The sequence below is a fragment of the Emydura macquarii genome, unplaced genomic scaffold (assembly GCF_026122565.2).
Source record: "Emydura macquarii macquarii isolate MOO-44397 ecotype Brisbane River unplaced genomic scaffold, CSIRO-AGI_Emac_v2 contig_1483, whole genome shotgun sequence".
NCBI classification, from domain to species: Eukaryota; Metazoa; Chordata; order Testudines; family Chelidae; genus Emydura; species Emydura macquarii.
Window position 1 is genome coordinate 17,794,679 of NW_027131620.1, and position 12,363 is coordinate 17,807,041.

Sequence of the window (12,363 nt, forward strand, 5' to 3'; positions counted from 1 at the left end):
ACCTCAAAACCCAGGAACATGGTGCCTGGAAGATATTCATTAGACAAGTAATCCCGATACTAAACCACAGATATATTGGCCACAGCAGCAAAATGTTACAGACAGCAAGTGACAAAGGTCCTAAAAGCCCAAACCCAATCCCAGAACTGGAACTTCCATGTCATCATGTTCATACACAAGAATTTTATAAGAAAGTAAGACAAAGTGGAGGTATCAGCACATCCTACTTCAGCTAATGAACTCTGGTGTCTCCACTCCATTACTGACACAGCTTCCAGAGGTGCTTGGGTGGATTTATATCCAGATTTATATTAAGGTAAACATGACTATAGAATATAAATCTTCCTGCTTCCCAGCATAGGCCATTGTTAGCTTTCAGTATTAGGAAGAAACTTCCACTTTGGGCAAATTATTACGTAACTGTCTATTGTGTGCTTTTAGCATCTTCCTCTGAAGCATCCACAGGCTGCGGTCGGAGACAAGCCACTGGTTTAGCTGGACCCCCCTAGTCTGATGATTTCTCTGTTCACATAAGATACTTGTTTTCCTAGGATAATCCATGTTCTGTCATCATGAAAAACACATGACTTACATTCACAAAACAAAAACACAGCTAAGAAAGGTGACAATCCCACGGAACCGGCACGGACCAGAGAATTTGTCTTTGCTGTTAGGCAATGGGATACAGAGGCCTTCATCTCTAGGGCATAGGTTCCCGTGTAACTCTAGGTTAGGGGTACTGGCTAGCTCGGGGGTGCAGGGAATAGGATAAGGAGCATTTCGCACTAAGGCGTTGCATCAGATCCAGGCCAGTCCCAGACCAGGTTGGAAGGTGACCAGAAAGGCCCCCCTCTGTACCTGCCCCATGGCCTGCATGAAGCAAGTTGGCGGGTCGCTGTCCTGTCAGTTCTCAGTGGGCACATGTCACACTGCAAGTCGCACTAAGCAGGCTCCCCGGCTGCAGGCTTGGCAGAGAGCCCACGGGCTGATCAGGCCAGAGCCGGGACTCCCCCTCTCTCCAGCCGAGAGCAGCGTGCAGACCGCGGGGCTGCCGGCGTGGTGCCGCTGCCGATAGTTTGCTACCCGGAGCATTTACCGATGTGTGAGAAAGTTCTTTGCTGCCCTGTCACAAGTCGCTACCCCTCTGCTTCAGCATCCCTGGCCCCGCGGTAGCAAATTCCGACAGATGCTGTCACAATTTGTGACCCCCCCCGCCCTCCTTTGTCCTGCTCCGGTCGGGGCGGTGTTAGTGTGCGGGGGGCGGGGGATGAGGTACGCGGGTCCAACTCCCTGCTCGAGGAGCCAGGCCGGGGCGGGGCTGCGTGTGTGCCCCGCCCCCCTCGCCCCGCCCCGCACCGCCCCGCACCGCCCCGCGCGGTGGGTTCCTCGGGGTCACCCCGGTAACGGGGACGCCGCTGATGCGGGAATGAACCAAAGCCCCGCCCCATTACTGCTTCAAGACCCAGATCTCTCCCTTCCCGGCAGGCTGTGCGCTGCTTGAGCCCTCCCGCCTCTATGGTCGGTACCGGAAGTGCCTCCCCATTGGGGGAGTGTCCCGGAAGCGGAAGTGCGGGGGATGGCTGGGGCCGCTGCTGCTGCTTTGTTGGGGCTCTTGGTGCTGCTGGGGGCTCCGGGAGGCTCTAGGGGCTCGGCGGGGCGCCCCCAGGACAGCCTGCGGGAGGAGCTGCTCCTCAGCCCGCTCCCCTCCGGGGACCTTGCCGCCACCTTCCAGTTCCGGGTCCGCTGGGACTCGGAACTGCAGCGGGAGGGAGGTGAGGGGCGGGGCCTGTGGGGCTGGATGATGGTGAGCGAGCCCAGCGGCGGGGCTGGTAAGGTGTCGGGTGTGGGGAGCTATTCAGAGCTGGGCTGGGTGAGCTGATCCCTTACCGCCCTGCCCAGCCCTGGGGCAGGGGCTGAGACTGAGGCTCGTGCGGCTGCGGGGACGAATGGCGGGATGGGGCTCCGCTGCAGGGTTCTTGGGGCACTGGGTGGTACAGGACGAATGGGCACGATCTCCTGGGTCCACTGGGCACGTGTTTCTAATTCTGCTTCTGGCAGTCTCTCACTACAGGCTCTTCCCCAAGGCTCTGGGTCAGCTCATCTCCAAGTACTTGGTGCGAGAGCTGCACCTGTCCCTCACCCAAGGCTTCTGGCGAACACGGACCTGGGGACAGCCCTCTCTGCAAGCTCCAGCTGGGGCTGAGCTCTGGGTCTGGTTTCAGGACTCTGTCACTGAGTAAGTGTCTCAGGTAGTACCCCAGTAACCATTCTAAAGAAAGCATTGTAGCTGGGGACAAGCCCAAATTTCACACACCCTAGGGTGTGGCATTGACCTCTTCCCAGCAGCCCAATGGCTACACTTAACTGACACCCAATGGGTTATATTGGAGCTACTCACATCTTTAATATTGATCTGTAGCCCCTAAAAATCGTGAGGCGATTCATCTGCTGGCATAAACGTGTGTGCTCGGGTATTGTGGCGATGAGTGCATAGAAATACCTATAAATAAACAGCATTGCATCTATTTATCTCATTGGTGAATTTGGCCCTACGGGTTCCAGCATATAGTGCTCCATCATCTGCTGTTATCTGTGGTCTCTCTTGGGTTGCACCACCATGTTATAGAAGTGTCTGCTAGCTGCACTGTAGATTGAGCTGAACTGTGGTCTCCCTTGGGTTAGAGAACTGCACTCACAAGGGAGAATTTGTAATGCTATAGACATCTAGAAGAAAGTGTGGAATAAGTTGTTATTCATTGTGAGGGTAGCCAGATCTGGTCCTGTGTTTGCACTGTACTGTGCACACTGTGATGTTCAGTAAAGAATATTTGTATTCACTATGGGAACAAGTGTAATATTGTGGGCTGTATGTTGACAAGACTCCTTTTCCTACCCCTACCTGGATACCCTTGTGGTCTTTGTGTGCTGTGAGCTTCATAGATATCATCCCTATCTTACTTTCATGGACCTCCTTCCAATGTCAGTGCTGTCATTTCTTTCTGTCTGTCTCCCATGCCCTTGTTTTATTGTTGTCTGGTTAAGGCTCCAGTAGTGATACTTACACATTTATTAACAGAGCTCTGTTCTCTTTGCAATGGTCTATTCATTTATCAAATATACTGCACAAGCTTTTAATTTCAAACAGACCCCACAGATCTGGGGACAGCAACTGTTGTGTAACATTGGCCTTTTATATTTCTCATTCAGTGTCGACAAAGCCTGGAAAGAACTTAGTAACATCCTCTCAGGGATATTCTGTGCCTCTCTGAACTTCATTGATTCCACCAACACTGTCACTCCAACAGCATCATTCAAACCTCTGGGTTTGGCCAATGGTGAGACAGACAGTACCTGTGTAGAAGGGCTAGCCTTACACTTTGAGGGAATGCTCATTGATTGTTGACAGTTCACTTCACTGTTTCAGTGGTACTGAATGCAGGGTTTGGATACAGGTCATGGAAGAACTCTTGGTTATGCTAACATCCTAGATGTAGTTCTTTTATGTGAATTTGGAACTGGTGAAGTATCAAACTGCTCTAGAAACTGAAACCAAGTATGTCCATAGGGCATACACAATATGGGCAGCAGCCATGCTAGATTCACCCCACTAGGGTCTCATTCCTAACCTAAAGGGACCACTTTTAGGGGAAAGGGGAAGGTTAGGTTCTCTGTCTTATTCAGTCCTCTGCCTTTCTGCTGAGACTGTTGACAAGGGGAACAGTTAGTGCCAGTTGTAGAAATTATTGTGATGTGGATATCTGCACACTAGGAACTGGACTGAAATCCCAAACTAACTTCATACAGGCCACTGAGTAGCTGGCAGATGGAAGCATCTTCTAGTCCTTACCAAATTGGGCCAGATTTGAACCGCTGACCTAAAGGCCTTCTGATAACCATGCTGATATGCTGTGTAAGAACCTGAATAGAACAGCTTCCATACCTCAAGTTATTCAGGCCCCTCTGTGCAAAGAACTGTAGAAAACAGTGAAGACTGGAAGCTTTCAGGTTGTTCTTCCAGAAACCAAAGTAGAGTGTTTTTTCCTATTGGAGATATATAGCTGCCCCCTCAAATCCATTCTTTGATGAAATGGCCATGGGATTCTAGACCCCTTCAGAGACTGGTCAGCTTTGGGGAGTGCTGCTTTGATGCATGCGGTCAGCCTGATACTAGGCTCCTAACCCTCCACTCCCTCATTCCAGTTACAGATCACCATCTCCTGAGGTATGCCGTCTTGCCCCGGGAGATCGTCTGCACTGAGAACCTCACACCTTGGAAAAAGCTGCTGCCATGCGGCTCAAAGGTGAGGGCAAGTCCCAGGCTTTCCACTGCCTGATCAGGTCATATAGTCTTTGGAGCTGGGTTCCCAAATGGCAAATGTTACTGGATGGCTATGGCTCCCATTGGAGACCTGCTCCCTTCTCAGGTGGAGCTGGGATTCTTGGAGAGCGGTGAAGCCTCTGCTAGGCTCTTTGAAAGTTTGAATCACCCGATAGCTTGTTGGTGGTTACTTGTGTGGCTGGTGATTCAATGATATTTTCTGCAGGCTGGTCTTGCTGTGTTGCTGAAGGCTGAACGCTTGTTCCATAGCAGTTACCATTCTCAAGCAGTGCATATCCGCCCCATCTGCAGAGTGAGTACCATCACTAGTGTCCAAAAGCTGGGAATAGGGTGGCATTTCTGGACAGACTGATAAGACTCCTGATGCTTTAGGAATGAACATGTAGACTGAACATTAGGAAACATTTCCTAGTGCTGAATTCTGTTAGATTTTGGAAGAGCCTCCAAGGGAAAATGGTGGAAGTCCCATCACTTTGGTACCAGACGAATCCCTGGAAGATACATTGTAGGGAACAGTTCTGCCCTGGCCCTTGTGAAATGGGCTAGCTGGGACCTAATCCATCCACGTTTAACTCATATATTGTCCTGCTCCACCCTTATCAGTTCCATCTGGGCCCTGCAGTGTGTCTCATGACCGTGGTGTAGCCATCTCCCTCTTGTGATGAGTCTTGCCCTTGTGGAAGGTGGGTTTGTGTTGAACGCAGTCTCTGGTTTGTCTTGGCCTCTTTTTCAGGATGCTTCATGTCTGAGTGTTTCCTGGGAGCTTAGACAGACCCTCACCGTGGTCTTTGACACCTTCTCCATTGGCCATGGAAAGAGAGGTAACTGGAATAACCTGCTGTATGTTGTGTTCTGTGGGTGCTTGGAGCCTCATTCACTCAAATCCTGGCTGACCTCTCTGTCTGTCTCCTCCAGACTGGTCCCTTTTTAAGATGTTCTCACGCACTGTTACTGAAGCTTGTCCTCTTGCGTCTCAGAGCAAAATCTACGTTGACATTTCCAGTAAGAACAAGGTAACACTTCCTGTTCATTGTCCTGCCTAGTCCCCGACCTAGCACCCTATTAGAAGGAATTTGGATTCCTTGCAGCATTGTCTGCTGTCTGCAATCACATCAGAGGGTGGAGATGGAACTGTCCTGGCATGCAGCCACCCAGAGCTCTCTGCAGGGATGCTATTCCTGATGAAAGGATTCCTATTGCGAATTGGGCGGATATGCCTATTTGTTCAAAGAGTAAAATAACTGTCCAGAAATGGAGATGCTGCAGTAGGTGTTATAGAAGGTCCTGAGCTGGCCCTGTACAAGTGTTCCTAGACAGGGTACAGGCCAGTCACTTCCATGGTGGGGAATGCTAAGGACTGCCTCTCTGTCTACTGGTTAATGCAGCAATTGCTTTTCCCTCCTGTGTGCTCTGCTTGCATTCTCAGGAGAATGAACTGCTGGATGTGACCCCACCTCCACTGTCTGTGCACGAAGCATCTGTCCAAGGAGATAGGAGAACCTATGCAGTCTACGACTTACTGAGCCCACTGCTCTTTAATGTGTCTCGCAGCCTCAATGTGCAGCTGAAATGGAAACGGCCCCAGGACAGTTGTGAGTGACTAGTGGCTTCTTTCTACCTGCACGGTGCATGACTCTGGCCTTCCCCCCGTCCCCTCCCCGACCAGTCCTGGGATACCAACCTGAGATGGGGATACTCAGGATCCTGCTGCTGTTAGTGACTGTGTGGGTCTTGAGAAGGAGAACACTGTATGCTTCTTGCTGGGGAGAGACATATAGCAGCAACATTCAGGACACCCTTCCTCCACCCCATTCTGTGCTAGGATGTGAGGCAGAAACTGCCCCTTTCCCTCTCTTCTGCTCCATGTCAGATGGGGAGGCAATAGGAGCATATGAAAGGGAACTACTCCCCCACCTCCTCAGCTCCATGCTAGGTGGTTGGCAGCATTCTTGTGTTCAGAGTTACAGCTGGGCTTTGGTTTTACTGGCTCCTGTTTGATTTCCCTGTTGCAGTGGATCTGTCAACACCTGTGCTCCACGCTCAGCGCTACGTGAGTGGATATGGCCTGCAGACAGGAGAAATCAGCACCCTGATTTATAACACCCACCCATACCGGGCTTTCCCTGTGATACTATTGGAAACCGTGCCCTGGTACCTGAGACTCTACATTCACACTTTGGTCATCACCACCAAGGGAAAGGAAAACAAACCAAGTAAGGAAAACACACTATGCAGACTCTCCTGGCACCAGCGTATCATTCCAGAAACTGTTCAGTCCCTGCTCAGGTCACCAGGGGTTCAGTGTGACCTCATTGTACACTGTGCCATTGTGGAAAGCTAACTTCAGAAACACACCCTCAAGTTTAGCATTGACGGCAGTGTCTGCACAGCAGAGTGTCAGGGCTGGAATAGTGACAGGCCAGCATTGGGGTGTGAGCAGAAGGCTTGCCCATGTGCTGCAGCTCAGTTCAGTTACTGTCTTGCTTTCATGAGCGTTACACTCTTTTAAGAGTAAAGGAGTTGATAATGGACACAGAACAGAGTCTGTCTGGCTAGGTGCTCCATTATCCTCTATGGGTTGTGTAGTAGGGGTGGGAACTTTTTCCCTTATGATGGTGTCTGCATAGATGGCGAGAGGCATCCTATGTATTCATCACAGAGCCTCTCTCTCACATAAGAATCCTGTTTGCCTTTGAGCGTCATTTTGGGTTAGTGAGATCTGATCTGGTCAGCTTGAGCATCTTTTGCTTTTTAATGTTGTTCCTCTGAATTCCTTGCTGAGCCTTGAATGTCCAGAACAGAGAATAGCTCCCGGGCCTGAGGAGCTCATGCTCTGAGTGGGCAGAGCAGAAGCCCTATGGAGAGGGTTGTGTGAGATGTGTGCCTCTCCTCCCCTAGGAGACTCTTATAGGGGAGGGTGGAGGCACCAGTATCACTCAGTGTCGTCTGTGTTATTGGGGAAGATTCCCAGCAGGGTGACGTGACTGTCTTTGGTGTTAGGTTATATCCACTACCAGCCAGCTCAGGACCGAAGGCGGCCCCATCTGCTGGAGATGCTGATCCAGCTTCCAGCAAACTCTGTCACCAAGATCACCATCCAGTTCGAGAGAGCCTTACTGAAGTGGACAGAGTATACCCCTGACCCCAACCACGGTTTTTATGTGAGGTAAAGCATGTGCCCCTGCTTTGGGGTAATTTACCGTACTGTGGGCTAGGCTGTCCCTTTCTAGGGCTGTCACAGGTTCTGAGCCCAGTGCAGCACATAATGCTTGGCTCCTGGTGGGTGTGGGTGTGGTGTTTGCCATTTGTTTTCTAGCATGACTGAAGAGAGTGCATCTTTTAGACTCTCTGCTGCTGCTTTTGTCTCCATAGTCCATCTGTCCTGAGTGCCCTGGTGCCAAGTGTCATAGCAATAAAGGCAGAGGATGCAGAGCAGAGTCCTCTCTTCACCTCTCTGTGAGTGCACCTTGTCTCTGGCTGTGGGGAAAGGGAGGGGCTGCTTGTGTTGGGCTGGAATTCCTAGACGCTTGCTGCACGGGTCTCGCACCTGGCAGGTGCTAACCTACATGTGCCAGCACTCAGTTCCCTATAGAGTTACTCAGTAGTCTTCCCAGCGTATGGTCAGAATCTGAGCCACACACTCTGCCCCTCGGGAGCCCATGTGAGGGGAATGGAGTGGGAGGAATGAGAAGGCCACATATAACCATCTGTGTATGCTTGTTCTCTTACAGGACAGCCACAGGTTCATTGTGAACCTACAGAGTTTGTAGCATGGTTTCTCCTTGTAAACCCTGCATTTAATCTGGGATAATCCTGTGCCCAAATGAACTATTCCTCCTGTGTATGCTTTTTCCCTCTGGTGCTGTCAGCCTCTCCCACAGGGGCTCAGGTTCATGATAGGTCTTCATAGATAATCAGGCAGTTGTCTCTAATGCTGGCTGGAAAGAGGGCCCCAGGTTCTGAGCACAGTGTAACAAGTGCACCGTATGGGGTGAGTGTCAGAGCAGGTGGGCAGCATTGCTCACCGTTGCACCAGGAAGGATCATGCTGGAATGTTTTGCACAGGGTGACGTTTCCCCCTCCTGCTTCCATCTCCAGATTTCCTTCTTCCGATGGCTCCAGCTACTTTGTGCGTCTCTACACGGAACCGCTGCTGGTGAACTTGCCAACGCCTGACTTCAGCATGCCATATAACGTCATCTGCCTGACCTGCACTGTGGTGGCCGTGTGCTACGGCTCCTTCTACAACCTACTGACCAGAACTTTCCACGTGGAGGAGCCAAGCAAGGGAGGCTTGGCCAAGCGACTGGCCAACATCATCCGCAAAGTCAGAGGGGTTCCACCCCTCTGAGAAGAGCTAATGCAGCAGGCATGTAACGTAGGTTTCAGTGGGAATGCTCAAGCCATGGCTTGCAGGGAGACTGAGGGATCAGGAAAACATTGCTGCCTTCCTTCCTGCTGCAGGGAGGATGTGCCCTCCGCTGCCTCATGTACCTCTGTCTCTTGGATCCCTTGAAGCCAAGAGGGCAGGGATAACTTCCACCAGTTAAGAGGCTGCTGGGAATTGTAGTCCCAAAACTCAGTGATTGCATGGAAGTGCAGAGCCAAGTGATCAGGAAAAAGGTGTAATATCCTTATTCTGGGGAGGGGTAATTTATGTGCTGTAAAAAGGTATCAGGAATAAATCTGAGCTGTTTTGCAGGCCTGTACTGGTTGTTTTGTTTGTTTTTTGTAGCTGAAAAGCAGAGGGTTCCAGCTTCTTCTCTCTCATAGTTTGGCCTCCAGGTCAGCCCTGCCCCTGTAGAGACAGTCATTCCCACTCCTGGCTCCTTCCCTGGGCCAGCTGTGGAGCTGGGCATCTGGATTAAGTACCCTCTGACCCCCTTTGCCTGGAAATGTTCCATTTCAGTAGAAGATCTGTTCTTGTTGCCCTGGCAATACTGTAAATGAACAATTGCCCATACTTGTTGGTAGTGACATTGCAGGAGTAGGTCAGCATAAGAATATTGCAGGGGTTGGGGTAAGCTGGGAACTCACAAAGTTCAGCTGGAGAGTGAACAGAGAGGGATGTGGAGACAAAATTGAAGGATTGCATAGCACTGAGCAAAGCAGAACACTGATCCCATCTACTCCAGTATCTCACCACCTGCCATTCTGCAGTGGGCCATGAGTATGTCCTGCATGCAGCAGTTGTCACTGCCTGGCCATGAGGCTTCAGGAGAAGCTAAAAGTTCCCGTTTTGTGTCCCTGGCCGAAGAGGCAATACTGCATGTGGATATTAAAGTCTTGCCTGACCCCTGCCTTGATCAGTTTACATCTGAAGTATGAGATTTAATTACACTTCACTTAGCTTGAAGAACTACAGTCAGTCAACTCCAATGCACTGGTAGTGAGGTGAGGACCCCTCTAGTCAGGGGGTCTCTGTTCCCTAGGGGCTGAAAGATTTGGCAGGAGGGCAGCTTTCCCAGGAAAGGGCATGAAGAGCAAATGAATATGAAGGTACAATTATCTGATTTGTGCACAGACAGCTCGTGTGAACAAGCAAATGCAGATGTGTGCATCTGTCAATTTTTGGCTTTCTTTATCCAAGGCAGAGTACTGGAAAAACTTTCCCAAATACTACTTTGAAGTTTTTCATGCATTTTCTTGGAGGTTGGGCTCACTTCTTTGGTGTCTGCTTGCCATGAGTAGGATGATAACTGCTCTGGACTGTTGCTAAAACTGAATTTTAATGGAACCTTGGAAAATGGTTGTGGAAAGAAAATGCAAGTGTAATTGGGATTAATTATCCTGGATCCTGATTCTAAGAGTCACTTATCCACTCAGAACAGAAATGTATCGCTTGACATGTAACTGATCAGAAAAGCTTGAATTTCAACATTCAGAAAATCAACTACCAACCAAACTTTATTCATAGAAAAAGAGGCCAAAGTTATGAATGATTCATCTAGCTCAGTGTTTCTCAATTAAATTTGGCCGCAGAACCCTTTTTAACTTCTGCGGGGCCATGTGATACCCTCCGCTGAAAAATCCGGGACATCTTCCCCCTTTCGGCGGCGTGCGCTGTCGGCTGTTTTCGGCGGCGCGGTTTCAATTTTTCGCGGAACCCTGAAATTCATCTCGCGGAACCCCAGGGTTCCACGGAACACCAGTTGAGAAACACTGATCTAGCTCTATGCTAGAAGCAGGTTTTGATTGGCCATGTGTGTTTTTGTCACATTCAGGAGCCTGCACTGGCCTGGACACTTTCCTCTGGCAGGGTGAAGCTGTTGCTGTTACCTTTGTATCCTCTGATGAATATTGATCAGAGGCCTTGGATGTCAAGTTGTAGAAATCCCTTGGCAATGCTGCCCTTCAGGGGCCAACTTTGGGGTTGAGCTGGCAAAATTCTGAAGACAGAACAGAGGGGGAGGTTAAACAGTGAGAGAAGCAACACCTACAACTCTTCGCAGCCCGACATGTCCACAAGCCCTACACTCTTGTGCTCTGGTCTGCTGGGTTTTGTGGTACCTTTTCCCCATCCTGCAACAAGAATAGCAGAGGTGGGGCTGGAGCCATGGCCTTGCTTTGAACTTTAGTCCAAATCCCATTTACTGCCTCTTCTCTTCCCTGGGAATAGTATCTCCTGCAGCTGCTGTAGTGACACCAAACAGACATTGAGGAGAGGAACCCTGCTCTAGACAAGAGCCAGGGCCATGAAAAGTGCACAGTCCCAAAGTGGCAGAGCAGCTGAGGGGTGCGTAGCATCAGTCATACATTGAAGAAGACCATCATTGGCCAGACTTGGAGGCTGGTGATTTCTTCCTGCCCACAGCTAGTCTGGGAAGCTTTCCTTGGGTCACAGTAACACAAAGCTCCATATTCTCCAATATCCTGTTTGCCAGTGGCCAGAACTAGCTGCTTCAGAGAAAGAAACCCTGCTGTGGGCAATTATTTCTTCCCAACTCTGAGGAACTGGAGGTTGACTTATGCCAAGAGGCAGGAGGGTTCAGGGTCCCTTATCTTTGTTGCCCTCTGTACTGTAACTGAAGATGCTCTCATTATCGGTGGGTCTGACCCTTTTTCATATCCTTGTGATCTTGTGACAGTGAGTTCCACAGATTAATTATGTTGGGGGAAGTGTTTCTTTATATCAGTTTTAAATAGGTTGCTTTATTTCATTACCTATCCCTTTCTTGCCAAATGGGAAGGTAAATAGGATTACCTCCTGACCGTCTCTATATTTGTCACTAACTGTATTTCCCTCTGCCATGTTCCCTTTCCAAACTAAAGAGTCCCTATCTTTTCTGTCTCTCTACCTGTAGGCCTCTAGCCATTTTTTATACCTGCTTCAAAACCCTCTTTATTTCTATTACTTCTGCTTTCTAGAAATGGGGTGATCAGAACTGAACACAATATGGCAAGTCAAGTGTGAGTTTTCTATCCTATCCTTTATATGCCTTAACAGTTTGCTCTTTTTTTATTTGCTCATGGAGTGGAGGTCTTCACTGAATGAGCTCCAGGTCTGTTTTATGAATGACAGTTAATTTTAGATCCCTGTAAGGTGCATGAGTAGTTCAGATTATTCCTTGTAGTGTGCATCACTGTGCATCTGGACCTCTTGCTACCTCCTTGCTCACTCCCTTTTCCAGATCATAATAATGGTCCTAATGCAGATCCTTGGGCACTCTGCTATTGACTGTCTGCCATATTGAAAACTGGCCATTTATCCCTACTCTGTTCTGTAGTACTTAGTTTTTAACCATGACCATACTTTGCCTCTCACCCCCATTTTTAATTAATTAATTTGCTTCTCACCCCATACTTAATTTCCTTAATAGGACTGTCAAAGGCTCCTTGAGTGCCCAAATAAACTATACCAATCTGTTCTCCTTTATCCACTATTTCGTGATTATGCTCAAAAGATTATAGTAGATTGGAGAGGCACAATTTTTTTTCTGGCAGTACTGAACAAGCTCTTGTGCAATTAAGGACGCACAACCCATGTGGCTCACCTTTTATTCTGGATATGCAGCATCCTATCA

At 49.3% G+C, this 12,363-nt stretch overlaps 1 protein-coding gene across 1 annotated transcript; it reads left to right on the top strand.

Moving 5' to 3' along the window:
* The first annotated feature begins 1,563 nt into the window (after positions 1 to 1,563).
* PIGT (phosphatidylinositol glycan anchor biosynthesis class T) lies at positions 1,564 to 9,048 on the top strand. The gene is made up of 12 exons (XM_067554650.1): positions 1,564 to 1,772; positions 2,059 to 2,236; positions 3,208 to 3,335; positions 4,201 to 4,301; positions 4,545 to 4,631; positions 5,073 to 5,160; positions 5,255 to 5,352; positions 5,766 to 5,931; positions 6,352 to 6,552; positions 7,340 to 7,505; positions 7,712 to 7,795; positions 8,438 to 9,048. The coding sequence occupies exons 1-12, from the start codon at positions 1,577 to 1,579 to the stop codon at positions 8,688 to 8,690; spliced, it is 1,746 nt and encodes a 581-aa protein (XP_067410751.1). The 5' UTR covers positions 1,564 to 1,576; the 3' UTR covers positions 8,691 to 9,048.
* Positions 9,049 to 12,363: the final 3,315 nt, after the last annotated feature.